The sequence below is a fragment of the Lagenorhynchus albirostris genome, chromosome 1 (genome assembly GCF_949774975.1).
Source record: "Lagenorhynchus albirostris chromosome 1, mLagAlb1.1, whole genome shotgun sequence".
Classification (NCBI taxonomy): domain Eukaryota; kingdom Metazoa; phylum Chordata; class Mammalia; order Artiodactyla; family Delphinidae; genus Lagenorhynchus; species Lagenorhynchus albirostris.
In genome coordinates this window covers 34825947-34846695 of record NC_083095.1, presented here as the reverse complement: position 1 = coordinate 34846695, position 20749 = coordinate 34825947, and the positions used below count along the sequence as shown (strand labels likewise).

General features: G+C 37.2%; 2 protein-coding genes across 8 annotated transcripts in view; one reads left to right on the top strand and one right to left on the bottom strand.

Annotated features, from left to right (window-relative positions):
* The window catches only part of GPHN (gephyrin), a 617632-nt gene that overhangs the window by 556555 nt on the left and 40328 nt on the right, over positions 1-20749 (top strand). The window lies entirely within an intron of this gene.
* On the bottom strand, positions 18587-18919 carry LOC132529790 (protein canopy homolog 1). The gene has a single exon (XM_060166759.1). The coding sequence runs from the start codon at positions 18863-18865 to the stop codon at positions 18587-18589; it is 279 nt and encodes a 92-aa protein (XP_060022742.1). The 5' UTR covers positions 18866-18919.

The window sequence follows — 20749 nt, the reverse complement described above, 5'->3', positions numbered from 1 at the left end:
TAGAGCCACTTTTGCAGCATTTATTACCTCTGGGTAATTTGTTATAACAAGTTCATAGTATCTTCCAGGGGGTGGGAAGGAGTGGAGAGAGGAGAATGGGAAAGAGAAGAAGAGAGCGTGCATGCAATGTAAATAATGGTAATTTGGTATTCAGACCTACATTAATTCAATTTATAAATGACTGAGATTCACAAGTGGCTACCCTATTCTAACCTTTCCCCTACTCACCAACTAAGCTCCTCTGTCAGTACTTTTAAGAGAAGGGAAGCTTTTTGAGAAGTGAAAGGGGAAAAGCCATGAACAGCAAGAAACTTTAAAAGAACAGTTAATCTCCTTATTCCCTGACTCTCAAGACCCAGTCTGTTTAGGAGAGGTGTTTTATTAAGCCCAAATATCCTCCACATTGGCTAAATGTGTTTGTTCTGTTCACTTTGCTGTACTTCTTGATAATCTAATATTTAGAGGTGCATTTGTGTTTAAAAGTATTCTACCTGAGAGTGAGTTGTTCACATATTAATATTTAATAGTTCAAATCAGACATGCAACATCTGGGTAAATCTGCTGTCCTAAATAAACAGGAACTAATCACTTAGAACTTAGAGTTCTTTGACTCATAGGGCAAATCCTGAACAGGACCACATCAGAACCTTAGCATAGCAAGATACTGTAGGTGTGGCAAGAAGTACCTTTGACAGCAGGAAAGGACTCTAGAAAGGTAGATAGGAAGATAACTTAAACAAATGCTTTCCATTTCAACATTCTTTCTTCAGTCTTCCACCTTGTTTCCAAAATTCAGGTTAATACTAAAGCATAATTCAGCAACATATTAGTAACATTATGAGCTAAATGAAGATTTGTTTTTTTTGTTTTTAACTACCCTGGAGTCTTGCCCACCATCTGTAATATTATTTTTAAAGGAATGTGTTCCAGCTTCCAAACAGCCAATTTCTCATATAGACTCTGGGAACATAATCTGTGAGTTAGGAACTACCTGTGCGGAAAAAGACTCTCCTGAAGCAGTCAGCTTACTACTGACTGTATACTGTCTTTCAGTGCTGTTTAAGGAGTTGTATTGGGTTGGCAAAAAAGTGCCTTCAGTTTTTAAGTAAAAATAAAAGACACATATTTCATTTTCACCAAGAACTTTATCAAGCAACATATTCACCCTTTTGTTCGACTACCTTTGCCATTTTTCAGGCAACTTTGTAATTCCATCTTCCCAGAACGTATCCTTTTGAGCAAAGAACTGTTCCAGGTGCCTTTTACAGTCTTCCAGGGAATTGAAATTTTTTCCATTAAGAGAATTTTTGAATAAATGGAAATCCAAAGGTGCAATGTCTGTGAATACGGCGGATGAATCAGAACTTCCCAGCCAAGCTCTAACAGTTTTATCCTGGTCATCAAAGAAGCATGCGATCTTGAGTTATACTGATGGAAGATTATGCATTTTCTGTTGACTAATTCCAGACGCTTTTCGTTGAGTGCTGCTTCCAGTTGGTCTAACTGGGAGCAGTACTTGTTGGAATTAATCATTTGGTTTTCCAGAAGGAGCTCATAATAGAGGACTCCCTTCCAATCCCACCATATATAAAGCATCACCTTCTTTGGGTGAAGACCGGCTTCTGGTGTGGTTGGTGGTGGTTCATTTCACTTGCCCCACGATCTCTTCCATTCCACATTGTCGTACAGTATCCACTTTTCATCGCCTGTCACAATTTGTTTTAAAAACAGACCGTTTTCATTACATTTAAGTAGAGAATCGCATGCAGAAGTACGGTCAAGAAGGTTTTCTTCACTTAATTTATATGGAACCCAAACATCAAAGCGATTAACATAACTAAGCTGGTGCAAATGATTTTCAGCGCTTGATTTGGATATTTTGAGTATGTCAGCTATCTCCCATGTGGTATGACGTTGATTGTTCTCAATTCATGTCTCCATTCTCGATTTGATCACTATCAACTTCAACTGATCTACCCAACCGTGAAGCATCGTCCAGCGAGAAATCTCCAGCACGAACCTTCGCAAACCACTTTTGACATGTTGGATCAGTCACAGTACTGCACAAATCTTTTTTTGCGTTTCAGTTGCGTTTTTACCTTTCGTGAAATAATAAAGCATAATATGCCGAAAATGTTGCTTTTTCTCCTCCATCTTCAATATTAAAATGGCTACAGGGCTTCCCTGGTGGCGCAGTGGTTGGGAGTCCGCCTGCCGATGCAGGGGACGCGGGTTCGTGCCCCAGTCTGGGAGGATCCCACGAGCCGCGGAGCGGCTGGGCCCGTGAGCCATGGCCGCTGAGCCTGCGCGTCCGGAGCCTGTGCTCCGCAGCGGGAGAGGCCACAGCGGTGAGAGGCCCGCGTACCGCAAAAAAAAAAAAAAAAAAAAAAAAAATGACTACACAAAAATTCACAAATTTTGATAAGTCTTTTTTTAAATGCACACTGATATGACAGCTGTCACATACAATCAAACAAAATTGTTTAGAATGAAGGTAAAGGCAACTAAGTGCTGCTAGAGCCATCATACAGAAAAAAACGATCGAACCTTTTGGCCAACCCAATAATTAGTAGTAGGACGGTGAAACATTTTAAAATGGGTGTAACATGATCACCTTCTCTTCCTGGTCCAGTTCTATTATGAACTTCTTAGGCCATTGTTCTAGATATTCTAGGTATACGTTTTCTTTTTTCTTCTTTTTTATTTATTTTCTTGTTTATTTACTATTTTTTTTTATTGAAGCATAGTTGATTTACAATATTATACAAGTTTTAGGTGTACAACATAGTGATTCAAAATTTTTATAGATTATATTCCATAGATAGTTATTATAAAATGTTGGCTATATTCCCTGTGCTATACAATACATACTTGTAGCTTGTCTATTTTGTACATAGTAGTTTGTACCTCTTAATCCTCTACCCCTATCTTGTCCCTCCTCCTTTCCCTCTCCACACTGGTAAACACTAGTTTGTTCTCTGTATCTGTGAGTCTGTTTCTGTTTTGTTATATTCACCAGTTTGTTGTATTTTTTAGATTCCACATATAAGCAATAACATTCAGTATTTGTCTCTCTCTGTCTGACTTATATTATTAAGCATAATACCCGCCAGGTCCAGCCATATTGTTGCAAATGGCAAACTTCCATTCTTCTTTATGGCTAAGTAGTATTCCATAGTCTATATACACTACATCTTCTTTATCCATTCACCTGTTGATGGACATTTAGGTTGCTTCCAAACTTGGCCATTGTAAAGAATGCTGTTATGAACATTGGAGTGCATGTATCTTTTCAAATTAATGTTTTCATTTTCTTTGGATATATCCCAGGAGTGGAATGCTGGGTCATATGGTAGCTCTATTTTTATTTTTTTTGAGGCATCTCTGTACTGTTTTCCACAGTGGCTGCACCAATTTACATTCCCACCAACAGTGTACAAGGGTTCCCTTTTCTCCACATCCATGCCAACATTTGTTACCTGTGGTCTTTTTGATGATAGCCATTGTGACAAGTGCAAAATGATATCTCATTGTGGTTTCAATTTGCATTTCTCTGATGATTAGCGATGTTGAGCATCTTTTTTTCTGCCTCTTGGCCATCATATATCTTCATTGGAAAAATGTCTATTAAATTCTTATGCCCATCTTTTAATCAGGGTGTTTGGGGTTTTTTTTAATATTGAGTTGTATGAGCTGTTTATATATTTTGGATATTGATCCCTTATTGGTCATATCATTTGCAAATATTTTTTCTCATTCCGTAGGTTCTTTTTTCATTTTGCCAATGGTTTCCTTTGCTGTGCAAAAACTTTTGAGTTTAATTAGGTCCCATTTATTTATTTTTGCTTTTGTTTCCTTTGCCTTAGGAGACAGCTCCAAAAAATTATTGCTACAATTTATGTCAAAGAGTGTTCTGGGTTTTCTTCTAGAAGTTTTATGGTTTCTGGTCTGACATTTAGGTCTTTAATCCATTTTTAGTTTATTTTTGTATATAGTATGAGAAAGTGTTCTACTTTAATTCTTCTACATATGGCTGTCCAGGTTTCCCAGCACCACTTATTGAAGAGACTGTCTTTTCTCCACTGTACATTCTTGCCTTCTTTGTCATAGATTAATTGACTACCACAGGGGCATGGGTTTATTTCTGGGCTTTCTATTATATTCCATTAATCTATATTTCTGTTTTTGTGCCAGTACCATACTGTTTTGATTACTGTAGCTTTGTAGTATAGGCTGAAGTCAGGGAGTCTGATTCCCCCAGCTCTGTTTTTCTTTCTCAAGATTGCTTTGGCTATTCAAGGTCTTTTGTGTTTCCATACAAATTTTAAAAATTTTTGTTCGAGTTCTGTGAAAAATGCCATTGGTATTTTTTAAGGATTACATTGAGTCTGTAGATTGCCTTGTGTTGTGTGGTTGTTTTAATTCTTCCAATCCATGAACACGGTGTATCTTTCCATCTGTTTGAGTGGTCTTCAATTTCTTTCATCAGTGTCTTATAGTTTTCTAAGTACAGATGTTTTACCTCCTTATGTGGGTTTATTCCTGGGTATTTTATTCCTTTTATTGTGATTATAAATGGGGTTGTTTCCTTAATTTCTTTTTCTGATCTTTTGTTGGTAGTGTATAGAAATGCAACAGATTTCTGTATATTAATTTTGTATCCTGCACCTTTACTGAATTCAGTGATGAGCCTAGTAGTTTTCCAGTGGCGTCTTTAGGGTGTTCTAATGTATAGTATTATGTCATCTGCAACAGTGACAGTTTTACTTCTTCCCTTCCAATTCGGATTCCTTTTATTATTTTTCTTGTCTGATTGCTGTGTCTACAACTTCCAATACTATGGTGAAGAAAAGTGGTGAGAGTACGCATCTTTGTCTTGTCCCTGATCTTAGAAGAAATGCTTTCAGCTTTTCACCATTGAATATAATGTTAGCTGTGGGCTTATCATATATGGCCTTATTATGTTGGGGTATGTACCCTCTATACCCACTTTATTGAGAGTTTTTATCATACATAAATGTTGAATTTTGTCAAAAGCTTTTTCTGCATCTGTTGAGATGATCATATAGTTTTTATTCTTCAATTTGCTAATGTGGTGTATCACACTGATTGATTTGCAGATATCAAGCCAGCCTTGCATTCCTGGGATAAATCTCACTTGATCATGATGTGTGATCCTTTTAACGTATTGTTGGATTTGGTTTGCTAATATTTTGTCCAGGATTTTTGCATCTACATTCATCAGTGATATTGGTCTGTAATTTTTTTGTGTGTGTGATATCTTTGTCTGTATTGGTATCGGGGTGATGCTGACCTCATAGAATGAGTTTAGAGGCATCCTTCCTCTGCAATTTTTTGGAATAGTTTGAGGAGGATAGATGTTAATTTTTCTCTAAATGTTTGGTAGAATTCACCTGTGAAGCCATCCAGTCCTGGACTTTCGTTTGTTGGAAGTTATTTGGTTACTAATTCAGTTTCATTACTGGCAATTGATCTGTTCATGTTTTCTAATTCTTCCTGGTTCAGTCTTGGGAGATTGTACATTTCTAGGAATTTGTCCATTTCTTGCAGGTTGTCCATTTTATTGGTACATAGTAGTTTTTATAATCTCTTATGATCCTTTGTATTTCTGTGGTATCGGTCATAACTTTGCCTTTTTCATTTCTGATTTTATTGATTTGGGTCCTCTCTCTTTTTTCCTGATGAGTTGGCTAAAGTTTTACCCAATTTGCTTATCTTTTCAAAGAACCAGCTGTTAGTTTCATTGATCTTTCCTATTGCTTTTTCAGTCTCTATATCTTTTATTTCTGCTCTGATGTTTATGATTTCTTTCCTTCAACTAACTTAGGTTTTTGTTTGTTCTTTTTCTACTTCTTTCAGGTGTAAGATTAGGTTGTTTATCTTAGATTTTTCTTGTTTCCTGGGGTAAGCTTGTATTGCTATAAACTTCCCTCTTAGAATTGCTTTTACTGAGTTCCATAGATTTTGGATCATTGTGTTTTCGTTTTCATTTGTCTCCGGGTATTTTTATTTCTTTCATTTTTTCAGTAATCCATTGGTTGTTTAATAGCATATTGCTTAGCCTCCATGTGTTTGTGTCTTTTGCAGTTTTATTTTTTCTTGTATTTGATTTCTAGTCTCATAGCATTATGGTCAGAAAAGATGTTTGATATTATTTCAATTTTCTTAAGTTTACCGAGGCTTGTTTTGTGGCCTAGCATGTCATCTGTCCTGGAGAATGTCCCATGTGCACTTGAAAAGAATTTGTATTCTCCTACTTTTGGATGAAATGTTCTATATATATCCATTAACTCCATTTGATCTAATATATCATTTAAGTCCAATGTTTTCTTATTGATTTTCTATCTGGATGATATTTCCATTAATGTGAGTGGTTTGTTAATGTCCCCTACTGTTACTGTGTTACTGTAAGTTTCTTCCTTTATGTTTGTTAATATTTGCTGTATGTATTTTGGTGCTCCTATGTTGGGTGCATATATATTTACAATTGCTATATCTTCCTGTATTGATCCCTTGATCATTATGTAACATCCTTCTTTTTCTCTTGTACAATTTTCGTTTCAACATCTATTTTGTCTGGTATAAGTATTGCTACCCCAGCTTTTCTTTTGATTTCCATTTGCATGGAGTACCTTTTTTTCATCCCCTCATGTTCAGTCTGTGTGTGTCTTTAGATCTGAAACAAGTCTCTTGTAGGCAGCATATATATAAGTCTTGTTTTTGTATTCATTAAGCCATTCCTTGTCTTTTGATTGGAGCATTTGGTCCATTTACACTTAAAGTCATTATGGATAGGTATGTATTTATTGCCATTTTGTTATTTGCTTGGGGGTTGTTTTTGTAGTTCTTTTTTGTTCCATTCTTCTTTTGTTCTCTTCCCTTGTGGTGTGATGGCTATCTTTATTGTTATGTTTGGATTCCTTTCCTTTTTCTGTGTGTGTATCTATTATAGATTTTTGGTTTGTGGTTACCATGAGGTTTATATATATAGCAATTTACATATATATATGTATACGTGATTATTTTAAGTTACTGATCTCTTAAGTTCAAAAACATTTTAACAACCCTGCATTTTTACTCACCTTCCCTCAAAATTACTATTTTTAACATCATATTGTATGTCTGTTTGTTTTGTGAATCCCTTAACTGCTTATCATGGATATAAATGATTTTGCTACTTTCGTCTTTTAACCTCCTTACTTGCTTTGTATGTGGTTGACTTTTACTGTATATTTGCCTTTATGATGATCTTTTTCCTTTCATAATTTTCATGTTTCTAATTGTGGCCTTTTCTTTTTCACTTAGAGAATTCCCTTTAACATTCATTGTGAAGCTGCTTTGGTGGTGCTGAACTCTTTATGTTTTCCTTGTCTGTGAAACTTTTGATCTCTTCATCAAATTTGAATGAGAGTCCTGCCAGGTAGAGTATTCTTTGTTGTAGGTTTTCCCCTTTCATCACTTTAAATATATTGTGCCACTCCCTCTGGCCTGCAGAGTTTCTGCTGAAAAGTCAGCTGATAGCCTTAGGGGAGTTCCTGTGTATGTTATTCATTGCTTTTCCCTTGCTGCTTTTAATATTCTCTCTTTATCTTTAATTTTGCTATTTTAATTACTAGTGTGTCTTGGTGTGGTCCTCTTTGGGTTGATCCTGTTTGGGACTCTCCATGCTTCCTGGGCCTGGCTGTCTGTGTCCTTTCCCAGGTTAGGGAAATTTTCAGCTGTTAACGTCTTCAAATATGTTCTTTGCCACTTTCTCTCTCCTCTTCTCCTCTGGGACCCCTATAATGAAAATGTTAATACATTTGATGTTATCCCAGAGGTCTCTTAAATTGTCCTCATTTTTTAAATTCTTTTTTCTTCAGCTTTAGTGACTTCCACTAGTCTGTCTTCCAGCTCACTGATCTGTTCCTCTGTATCACCTAGCCTACTGTTGATTCCTTCTAGTGTATTTTTCATTTCAGTTATCATGTTCTTCATCTCTGGTTCTTCTTTATATTTTCTAAGTCATTGTCAAAAATTTCTAACTTCTCACTCTGTTCATCCATTCTTCTCCCTAGTTCTTTGATTATCTTTACGATCATTACCTTGAACGCTTTCTGGGGTGCATTGCCTATCTCCATGTCACTGAGTTCTCCTTCTGGGGTTTTATCTTGTTCCTTCATTTGGAACATGTTTCTCTATCACCTCATTTTGCCTAACTTGCTGTTTTTTATTTCTATGTATCTGGTAGGTTGGTTACGTTTTCTGATCTTGAAGAAGTAGCCTTTTGTGGAAGACTTCCTATGTATCCCAGCAGTGCACCCTCCTCTGGTCACCAGAGCTATGTGCTATAGGGGTGTCCCCTATGTGGGCTATGTAGGTCCTTCTGTTTCAGCAGGCTGACTACTCTGGGCAATCTGGTAGGTGTGACTGGCCCCCAGTTTTGTTGGTTACCAGGCGCTGCCTTGTACAGAGCTGCCAGCTACTGGTTGGTGGGGCTGGGTCACAAGACAGCTAGCTGCAGAATCCCAGGGTGTCCAGGGCTATTGCTGGCTCACTGGTGGGTGAAGTCGGAGTCCAGGACATCCTGGGGCTGGTACCCACCTACCAGTGGGTGGAGCCAAGTCTTGGAGCTAGTGCTGGCCCATTGGCAGGGTTTGGCTGCAGGGCCCAGTGGTCCCAGAGCTGGTGTCAGACCACTGGTCATTGGGGCATTCCTGACACAGCTGGCTATGGAGTCCAGGGTGTCCCAAAGCTTGTGTTGGCTTGCTGTTGGGCAGTGTAGGGGCCCAGCCAGTCCCAGGGCAGGTAGTGGCCTGCTGGTGGGTGGTCTGGGTCCTGCCACAGTGGGCTGTGGAGCTGCAGTTGTCCCAGGCCTAGCATTCTCGTCCAAGGTTCCTGCTATTGCGTGAGACTGCTCCCAAGGCTAAAACAGGCACACTGGTAGGTGGGATCAGGACCCAGAGGATTCTGAGGCTGGTGCCTGCCCACTACTAGGCGGAACTGTGTCCCAGTATCTCTGACTGCAGAGTCTTGGGGGTCTCAGGTCTAGTGCCTATGCAGTGGTGTGTGGGGACAGGTCCTGTGCCCTCAGTTGGGCAGGGCCGTGTCCAGGGGTGGCTGTGGGGCTCAGGGGATCTTAAGGCAGCCTGTATGCTGGTGAGTGGAGCTGTGTCCTGGCTCAGTTAGTTGCTTGACCCAAGGCATCGCAGTACCAGTGCCTACAAGCTTGATGGGCAGAGGTGGGGCTGGGTATTGAGACTAATAAGCTAGAGGGAGGATTCCAAAATGGCATTTGCCAGCACCAGTGTCCACGTAGCAGAACAAGCTCTCAAAAATAGCTGTCGCCAATGTCTGTTTCCCCAGGGTGATCTCCAGTTGTCTCCTGCCTCTCCAGGAGACTCTCCAAGATCAGCAGGTAGGTCTGACCCAGGCTCCTTTCAAATTACTGCTTCTTCCCTGGGTCCCAGAGCATGTGAGATTTTGTGTGCCCCTTAAGAGTTTAGTCTCTATTTCCCACAATCCTCTGGGACTCCTGAAAGCAAGCCCCGCTGACCAACAGAGCCAAATGTTTTGGGGGCTCGTCTTCCTGGTACAGGACCCCCAGGCTAGGGAGCTTGATGTGGGGCTCAGACCCCTTACTTCTTAGGGAGCACCTCTGCAATTTTAATTATTCTCCCATTTGTATGTCCCCCACCTGGGGGTTTGGGTCTTGACTATACTATGACTTCACCCCTCCTACCCATCTTGTTGTGCTTCCTTCTTTATGTCTTTAGTTATAGTATCTTTTCTGGTAGGTTCTGGTCTTTTTCATTGATAGTTGTTCTGTAAATAATTCTAAAATTTTTGTGCCTATGAGAGGAGGTGAGTCCTGGATCCTTCTACTGTGCCATCTTGGGAACGCCCCCCGCCCAGCTATACATTTTTAATGTAACTTTTTTTTTTTTTTTTTTTGACCTAGCCTCATGGCATGCGGGATCTTAGTTCCCTGACCAGGAATCAAACCCGCACCCACTAGAGTGGAAGCGTGGAGTCTTAACCACTGGACTGTGAGGGAAGTCCCTAATGTGACTTTTTAATCTTAGAACAAATAAACATTCATTGAAGAAAATTTAGAAAATATAGATTTTTTTAAAGCAAAGGAAATTAACACATAATCCTGTTACCCAACATTACTCTTCTTCTATTCTTTAATTCTATGCATGTATACAGTTTATGTGTATGTGAATGTGTAATAAAAAACAAAGAAATTATACTTATTTTTGCCTTCCATTTTCCTTCCCTCCATTTTTATACTCAGTATACCATAAACATCTGTCCATATCATTACATAGTACTCCGCTATGTCATTTTAATGCCTGCATATTATTCTCTAGTAAAAAGTATAATTTGACTGATTTATACAATCGCTTGTTGTCAGACATTAGATTGTTCCTAATCTTTCTCAATTGTGAGTAATTGATGAAGACCTTTATAACTAAATCTTGGCATACACCCACAATTATTTGAGAGTGTTTTTAAATTTTTTATTTTATTAGCTTTACGACCATTTGTTGAGTGTCTGCCGTATGCAAAGCTATATTGATACCAGGGGTAAAACGATAAATAAAACAACTGCTATCCTCAACTGCTTGCTGGTAGGCATGTGAAACAAGTTGTTCATGGCTTTATCCTTAGCATTTAGAATGTTGCCAGCACATAGTAGCTACTCAATAAATGCCAGGAAGTAACAGGAAAGGAAAGAGGGGGGCACTGAATATGGTCTGAATATGAAACTAGTCAAACCTAGTGATTTCAAACTGGCACAAATTAGTTTGTGTTTACAGGGGTAAACTATAATACTTCTAAGCTACATCCTATTTCTACTTTGAATATGGAACAGTAGATATCCTAGTTTTCTTTTCCCCATGGCTGGTTCAATAACCTGTTAGCTTCCTTTTGTTCTCCTAGGCAGCATGAAATACTGTTTCCCTACTGTGGAGGAAGTCTAAGACAAATGAGGATGTTTGCATACGTACATAAGTACAGAGTATTATATGTGCCATGACAATTGTGGCCAGACTTGGTTAAGATATTTGTCATTTAGCACATATGTGCTTCTCTGTTTTTACATTTTTTCTCTTTTCCCTCAGTGTCCTGATGTGGCCTAAACAGGGTGGGAAAAGGATTTGTTCATATTGAGCCAGTGTTGTTTTCTTTCCCAACATGTAAGCTCCATGAAATCCAGGACAAGGTATGTCTTGGTAACCCTATGTCTATAGCACTTAGTAGGAGTACCTCTTCTAGATTAGACAACTCTGCTATCTTTTCCTATACCATCCTCCTTTTCCATGGAACCTAGAAACTTCCAACTGTGCAACTGTCCAGAAAAATCTTACAGGGTCCCTTCAAAGTGAGTACAAAAACCTTAGCCATAGGAGCAGACCAGAAAATATGGCACTGACAACAAAATTATATTGGTAACTGAGGTACCTCAGAAAAAAATGTATGATATAAAGCTTTGCACCTAGGATGATTCATTTGATATTTCTGAAGAATGTGGGGCAGGACGGGGGAACAGAATTCCAAATGAATTTAGGAAGCTTCTAACTTTAAAAGTTGGGGAGCTGCTCCCACTGGCTTACATGATCTTACACATTAACGTCTTTTTTTTTTTTTTCCCCAAAAATAATTCTTATTGTCACTCTCATTCACTTCACACACAGTTAATTCTTCCAAGCCATCTTTCACAAAAGGTAAAATGTTTTTCCAGAGTAACATATATGCATTCTGGCACCCGAAAATTTAAGTACAAAATGACTCATTATATTGTGAGGAGCAGGATGGTGATGATTTTAAAGAATCTGTCCAGTTCATGAATATAAACCAATTAACATATCAAGTTCAATGCTTAAAACTACATCTCTGAGAGGTGTTGTCATGTGCAGTAGCAAAGGGAACAGAGTGAGGGACTCAGTTCTCAGTGGGTACATCTCTTCATGCTCCAAAAGTACTAGATGGTCACAGCAGGTATTAAAAGAAAAAAAAAAAAACTACTATAATAAAACATGTCATGCATTTCTATCAGGCCAAAAGAAGTAGAGTAACAGAGTGAAAACAGGGTAGATTTGGGGGATTTAATCATTCAATAGATATTAACATCCAAACATTACACATTAACTTCTTAAATATACCAAGCAGTAATTATGATTCAAATACACAAAATCCACTCGAGGAAATCTTTTTAAATAAAGTTCAGCATTGATTAAATTTATATCATTCCTAAAACTGAGTTTTAACTATTGAGCTGTTTATATTTCTACATAAGTTTTGAAACAGCTTGGTGTAAGGTAGCTAACAAACTGCTGACTTGGACTTTCTAGCCTTTCAAGGCCTGAAAGGCTGGGAAATTCCCTTAATTAAGAAAAGAATTCCCCCTTCTGGAAAATTGCCATCACAGAAGCCTGCCCCACTCAAATCATGCTGGGCTTGCTTGGTTCTGTCATAAATTGATGTTTTGGATTTAAATTGCCTGCTCCTGCTGCTGCCAATTTGTGAAGCTGCCTCTTCGCAGCGAAGCGTAAAACAGAAGGGGAACAGGCACGGAGATAGCAAATTGGATTCTTATAAAACTGACACATTTAGCAGGAATTATCAAGATAGACTTAACAGAGCCCAGTGCCTTACATCCTCCAATTTGTGAACCAAACATATCCTAGCTTCCTAGTGCTTAATTTATAAAACTAGAAATTTCATATTATCAGAATTTAGATCTGAATTTAAATGGTTCTTATCCTCTTTATAAACTGCCAGCTTCCCTTATGGAATAAAGTTTTAATTTTTAAGTCAACATAATGGATTTATTTTCTGATCATTTATCAACAGAGGTCTCTCATTTTCTATTGGTTAACCAAAAATATTTTTTTTACCATAAAAAACATGTGTTTATTGACAAGAGATTCTTCCCATTCTTAATGACAGACTTTTTAGTGCCTACTACATTTGCCTTTTTTAATCCTTAAGAGCTGCTATTACAGTTGATGTTACTGTTTCTTCCAAGAATTACCTCTAGGTATTACTGTAATTTTCGAAATGTTTTTCTCATATGACCTGACTCCCATAGAGAGTAATATGTCCAGAAAGCCTTTCCTAATTATCCCAAACCAATTCTGATCATTCTATTCCACTCAACATTTATAACATTTCTTTTTATATATATGTTTTTTATGTTTATATGTTATATATTTTCACTTTAATTAATGTATTTTAAGTTCAATCAGTGTTAATTTATTTGCTCATTTTATTCAGTTTTCTAAATTTTGTCACATGTTTTCTGCACTGGTTTGTACATCTAAAGGCAGTGACCATACTTTGTTCTGTTTTATATGACTCCATAGTACCTGAAAACCCAGTGAGACTGAAGGAGGACTAAATGATGACTATATGTAGTATATAGTTTGATCCTATACGTGAAGTAGACACCCAGAAAATATTTATAGTTCAGGAATTTATCCTTGACCTCTGAAGAAATTAGTATATGATTAGTTTATCCTTAACTATTTTTTTTTGTTATCTTGGTATGATCAACTGCCATTATTGTTTTAATCTCCAAATCCTAGAATTTTTTTCTCAGTCTCCTGCTGTCATCTTCACTCATCCTAAAATGATACAGCTCACAGTTGGTGTAACAGATGAAACAGGAAACTAATTAGCAGCTGTTGTCCATCTGTGTGTTTGTATTAAATATGTTAAAATAAAACTGCATTTGCATTCTGAATACACTAAGTCCATAAAATCTAATCTTGGGTAAAGGATCTGTCTTTGTTTTGACTTCTATAGTAGACTATGTGATAAAGCAAAAAAAAGTTTATCCCAGAATCAGGATTACAGTAACTTAAGGCAGATACAATTTTTTCCACTTTTATTGAGATATAATTGACATCCAGCACTATATAAGTTTAAGGTGTACAGTATAATCATTTGACTTATAGTAGTTCTATATTTAGTTTTCTAAGGACCCTCCATACTGTTCTCCATAGGATTGTACCAATTTACATTCCCATCAACAGTGTAGGAGGGTTCCCTTTTCTCCACACCCTCTCCAGCATTTATTGTTTATAGATTTTTTGATGATGGCCATTCTGACCAGTGTGAGGTGATACCTCATTGTAGTTTTGATTTGCATTTCTCTAATATTTAGTGATGTTGAGCATCTTTTCATGTGCCTCTTGGCCATCTGTATGTCTTCTTTGGAGAAATGTCTATTTAGGTCTTCTGCACTGGGCATATATCCAGAGAAAAATCATAATTTGAAAAGTTACATGCACCACAATGTTCATTGCAGCACTATTTACAATAGCCAAGACATGGAAGCAACCTAAATGTCCTTCGACAGAGGAGTGGATAAAGAAGATGTGGTACATATATACAATGGAATATTACTCAGCCATAAAAAGAACAAAATAATGCCATTTGCAGCAACATGGATGGACCTAGAGATTGTCATACTGAGTGAAATAAGTCAGACAGAGAAAGAAAAATATCATATATGATATCGCTTATATATGGAATCTAAAAAAATGGTACACATGAACTTATTTACAGAACAGAAATAGAGTCACAGATACAGAAAACAAACTTATGGTTACAAGGTGGGAAACATGGGGGAGGAATAAATTGGGAGATTGGGATTGACATATACACACTACTATATATAAAGTAGATAACTAATACGGACCTACTATATAGCACAGGGAACTCTACTTAATACTCTCTAATGACCTATATGGGAAAAGAATCTAAAAAAGAGTGGATATATGTATATGTATAACTGATTCACTTTACTGTACACCTGAAACTAACACAACATTGTAAATCAACTATACTCCAATAAAAATCTTTTAAAAATCATCTGACCACATCATGAAATGATTACCACAATAAATTTAGTGAACATCCATCATCTCGTATAGATATAAAAGAAAAGAAAAAAACATTTTTTCCTTGTGATGAGAACTCTTAGGATTTACTCTCTTAACAACTTCCATGTATAATACACAGCAGTGTTAGTTATATTAATCATGTTGTACATTACATCCCTAGTATTTATTTATCTTGTAACTGGAAGTTGGTACCTTTCTACCACCTTCATCCAATTCCCCCTCCCCTCACCACCTGCCTCTGGTAATCAAAAGTCCAATCTCTTTTTCTATGGGTTTGTTTGTTTGTTTGTTTGTTAAGTGTAATTGACACTATGACACTATGTTAGTTCCTGGTATACAACATAGTGACTCAATATTTCTATACATTACAAGATGACCACCATAATAAGATTAGTTACCATCTGTTACCATACAAAGATATATTATTATTGACTGTATTCCCACACTGTACATTTTATCTCTTTGACTCATTTATTTTATGTTTGTACCTCTTAATTGCCCTCACCTATTACAGTCATCTCCCCCATCCCCTCCCCTCTAGCAACCACCTGTTTGTTCTCTGTATCTACGGCTCTGTTTCTGTTTTGGTTTTTTTTGTTTGTTTTTTTATATTTTAAAATATTTAGATAATGCTATTACATATATTAATAAATATCAACCAAGCAGAGAAATAGGTATAAAAAATATAACCAGTTATTGACTTTTTTTTTTAGGGCTTGCTTTAGTAAATCAAGTATTGATCTCTCCCATTTGGAACTTTGCTCTATTCCACTCTCCACTCCTCAGTGAAATGGATTCATTGGTCTTGGCTTCTTCTTAGCAAATTGTAATCCACATAACAAAATATAAGCTGTTCATCTCAGCCAATCTGGTCTTTTCTTTATGAGAAGAGGCTCACAGAAGTCTTCCATGGAGACCCAAAGAAACCATCTCCTAAAAGTACGATTTGAAATCATCCACCTGAAACACGTCTTCTCTCCACATTATTTTAATAAGCATTATAAACCTCTCCCCACCTTTTCTCCGAGATTTTCTTCTGGCCCAGAATTAGGTGCTTTTCATGGACTCTAAGAAACTTTTCTGTCACACCCTAGGTGTTGTTTTGTTTCTTTTTCTTCTTTTTTTCTTTTTCTGGCTTTTTGCTTTTGCTTTGGTTTTGGTCAGTAAAAGTCATTAAAATGCAGGAATGTGTTTGGAGGCATGGCAAAGCCAGCAGTTAGCTACTCTCTCATTATTGTTCATTAGCAAAAGCAGCGCAGCCTTACCACACCCAGAGGGAAACTTAAGAGTCATCGCAGCCATAAGAAATGCAGTGGCTCACTCAAATGTAGTGTTAATCAGTAACTACAAACATTTACATGTGTTTAACAAGTTTGATCTGGAAATAAAAAAATTATCTAAGTCATGAGATATTGAAAATCTTGCAAGAAACAAGATTATTTTTACTGAGAAGTAAGAAAAAACTGAAAAGCCCTATTTATCAAAACCTTAAGATATTCCCCATCAGAGGCAAGATATTTGGTTCTCTCCAGTCAAAACAGAAGCCTCAATATCCATGAGAAACAACCATCAGTGGAGGGAAGGCATACCTCCCCAGGGTCCTTTAGGTGGGAAACAAAAGCCCAAAATCTCTTAAATTCTACGATTAGCATTAGTACTGTCTAGATGTGAAAATGTGTCAGGTTTACCATTTGGGTATGGAAGGACCACAGCCAACACTTCTTCAATCACAAATGTTACAGTTTTTGAGGGAACTTCGTGCCAGTGTCTCTACATGTTCCCGTGAAGAAACAGTTTAGTGCATTTACCAAGGAAGCCTAAGTTAGGAAAATGTTTATGACTCATTTTTTGAAATGCTAAATTAAACTTAAATAGTTAAGTTTACTAAAGTTATAGGGACTATGTTTTAAGTCACAATTTTACTACCCTACTGAAAAATGATGCTAATTATTCTTTAATCCTATTTCCATTTTTTATCAGTTGCATGCAGTGCAGCCTCATTGGGTTACAGTATGTAGGATCTATACTACTTAGCCAGCTACAGACATATCAAAAAATCACAAACCTTCTCAGTTTTCCCAAATAAAAGGAATTAACTTTAAAAATGTAACTTTTAGGGCTTCCCTGGTGGCGCAGTGGTTGAGAGTCCGCCTGCCGATGCAGGGGACACGGGTTCGTGCCCCGGTTCGGGAAGGTCCCACATGCTGCAGAGCGGCTGGGCCTGTGAGCCGTGGCTGCTGAACCTGCACGTCCGGAGCCTGTGCTCCGCAACGGAAGAGGCCACAGCAGTGAGAGCCCTGTGTACCGCGAAAAAAAAAAAAAAATGTAACTTTTAATAAGAGTTGAGGTGGGTAAAGGAGAAGAATGGAAACCTCTTTCTCTTCATTTTGGCAAATTTTTATAAATGTGAGAATTATTTCCTCCTGATGAGTCAGTTGAGTGGCTTAAGTAATGTGCTTTCTAGGCCATCAGGTAACATATGGCAAATAGTTTTTGTTTTGGGGACTTTGCTCTATTCTACTCTCCACTCCTCAGTGAAGTGGATTCATTGGTCTTGGCTTATTCTTAGCAAATAGAAATCCGCATGACAAAGTGGATCCTACGTAGCATCCTACCTAGTAAATTCTCAGAGACAACAATGAGAACTTCTTCTTTAAAACAAGTGTAAAATAGGTCCTGACCTTTTAAATGATTAAAGTTATATTCCAATGAATGTAAACTTAACAGAGACAATGAAATCTCCAAGAGTTAGTTTATTACTACACTCTGTTATTAACGTGGTCAAAAGGCTATTTTCCATAAGTTCCCACCTTTCCTTCCATCTCCACACCTACAAAAACATCCATAGAAAGAATAATAGGTTGGTTAGTAGTAAAATCTACACGCTAAATGTTAGGTGCAAGTCTTTAAGAAACAAAGGCACGACAGGAGAGTTTGCAGCAAAACAAAACATGGCCATTGGTATCATCCTTTAAGACTACATGACAATAAATACATGAATAATAAATCAACTTTCTAAATCATTTGAATTCAGGATGTATGCATCAGAAAGGCCAATATAGTTATTGTTCCCTGTAAAAGTGCTCACTGCTTTTTATGCATTTAATTAAATTTTAGAAATTAAAAAGTTTTTAAACTTAAGGTTTCTAGAAATTTAAATTTTATTCCTGATATAAAGTGAGTTCGCTTCTTTCAGTGATAGCCATACAACCCAGAAAAATTAACCTGGAATTTGCAGCAATATGTTTTCTTAATTTCATGACTAATCAAGTATTTATGAAATCAAATCAAGTTTTTATCAAACAGGACACTATACTTGTATATGTGCATGAAATATACAGTACACGTTATTAAATCCTTATTTCATTTATGAAATGTCTTCACTTTTTTCCTATTACTGAGTTAAATGCTTTCCTGCCAAGCCTGTTTGTATCAAAATCTACAAAGGTAATTCGTTTCATGCACTCCTCAGCTTCACCTATAGAAAGAATTGGGGCTCGTCATGATGCCAAACGAGATTTTCAATAAAATATCAAACATGAGACAATGCACTATGAACAAGAGACATAAAGTTTCTTCTCATGAAGAAACATGAAGACAGAAATGCAGACATTGACCTTGGGGGCTGTGACTTGTCTCTCCTCTAGCTAGCAGCACCATCATTCCTAGAGTTCAATGTGATTAGTAGAAGTTTCACACAGACCTGATTTCTCGCTGCACAGCTTGTCAGCGAGGTAGTGTGCCTCCTGGGCCATAAGTGAGAATATTTCATCTTCGTACTCTTCCATTATAGTTTCACACGCGAATTTCAAATGTCTGTAAGCATCAGAATAAAAATAGAATTTTAAAAATTCTTTGTATATTTTGTCTCCTTTCCTTGGAGCAAATCTCTTGAAAGTCTTCTCCTTAGTCACGGGGTCTTCTTCAAGCTTATAGTCATTCATTCGCTCACACACTTTATCCAAGAGGTCTGTGAGGAATGCCTCTGACTGGGCTAAGGGAATCGAATCACCCCGCTCGCAGGTGCAGCTGCGCTGTCTTTGGAACAGCTGTGCCCGTCTCCGCGTGCCCCTCTCCCTCCGGAATCCAGCGAGGATTCAGGGGACCCTTTGGCCACCACCTCCGCCCCACGCCTCTGTTTCTGTTTTGATATGTATGTTCATTTGTCTTGTTTTTTAGATTCCACATGTAAGTGAATCATAGAGTATTTGTCTTTCTCTGTCTGACTTATTTCACTTAGCATAATACCCTCTAGGTCTATCCATGTTGTCACAAATGGCAAGATTCCATTCATTTTTATGGCTGAGTAGTATTCCATATACAGTATATACACACACCATCTCTTCTTTATCCATTCATCTATCAATGGACACTTAATTGCTTACGTATCTTCACTATTGTGAATAATGCTACAGTGAACGTAGCGGCGCGTATATCTTTTCAAATTAGTGATTTTGTTTTCTTTGGAAAACTACCCAGAAGTGGAATTGCTGGATCATATGGTAGTTCTACTTTTAACTTTTTAAGAACCTCCATAGTGGCCACACCAATTTACATCCCACCAGCACTGCACAAGGGTGCCCTTTTCTCCATATCCTTGCCAACACTTGTTATTTGTTGTCTTTTTTATAATAGCCATTCTGACAGGTATGAGTTGATATCTCGTTATGGTTTTGATTTGCAATTCTGTGATGATTAATTATGCTGAGCATCTTGTCATGTGCCTGCTGGCCATCTAAATACCTTATTTGGGAAAATATCTATTCAGGTCTTCTGCCCATCTTTTTTTTAAATTAATTTTTATTGGAGTATAGTTGCTTTATAATATTGTGTTCATTTCTACTGTACAGCAAAATGAATCAGTTATACATATACATATATCCCCTCTCTTTTTGGATTTCCTTCCCTTTTAGGTCACCACAATGCATTGAGTTCCCTGTGCTATACAGTGTATTGTCGTTAAGTTACCTATTTTATACATGATATCAATACTGTATATATGTGAACCCCAGTCTCCCAATTCTGCCCATTTTAAAATCAGGTTGTTTGTTTTTTTGATATTGAGTTGTATGAGCTATTTATGTATGCTGTATATTAACCCCTTATTGGTCATATCATTTGCAAATATTTTCTCCCATTCAATAGTCTGCCTTTTCATTCTGTTGATAGTTTCCTTCTCTGTGCAAAAGGTTTTTAATTAACAAATATAGTCCCATTTGTTAATTTTTGCTTTTGTTTCCTTTACCTGGGGAAACATATCCAAAAAAAATATTGCTACAACCAATGTAAAACAGCATACCGCCCATGTTTTCTTCTAGGAGTTTTATGGTTTCTGGTCTTACACTTAGGTCTTTAATCCATCTTCAGTTTATTTTTGTATATGGTGTAAGAAATTAGGCAAGTTTGAGTCTTCTGCAAGTAACTGTGGAGTTTTCCCAACAACGTTCTTTGAAGAGACTGTCTTTTCTCCATTGTGTATTCTTGCCTCTGTCGTATATTAATTGCCCATAAGTCTGGGTTTATTTCTGGGCTCTCTATCCTATTTCATTGATCTATGGGTCTGTTTTTGTGCCAGTGCCATACTGTTTTGATTGTTGTAGCTTTGTAGTGTAATTTGAAATCAGGGAGCTTGATACCTCCAACTTTGTTTTTCTTCTCAAGATTGTTTTGGCTATTCAAAGTCTTTTGTGTTTCCATACAAATTTTTAAATTATTCTAGTTCTGTGGAAAAATGCCGTTGGTATTTTGATAGGGATTACATGAAATCTGTAGACTGCCTTGGGTAGTATGGTAATTTTAACAATATTAATTCTTCCAATTCATGGACA

Excerpts from the sequence above, each read along its gene's own strand:
- LOC132529790 (XM_060166759.1), bottom strand. The coding sequence starts at position 18,865 with ATGAATGACTATAAGCTTGAAGAAGACCCCGTGACTAAGGAGAAGACT.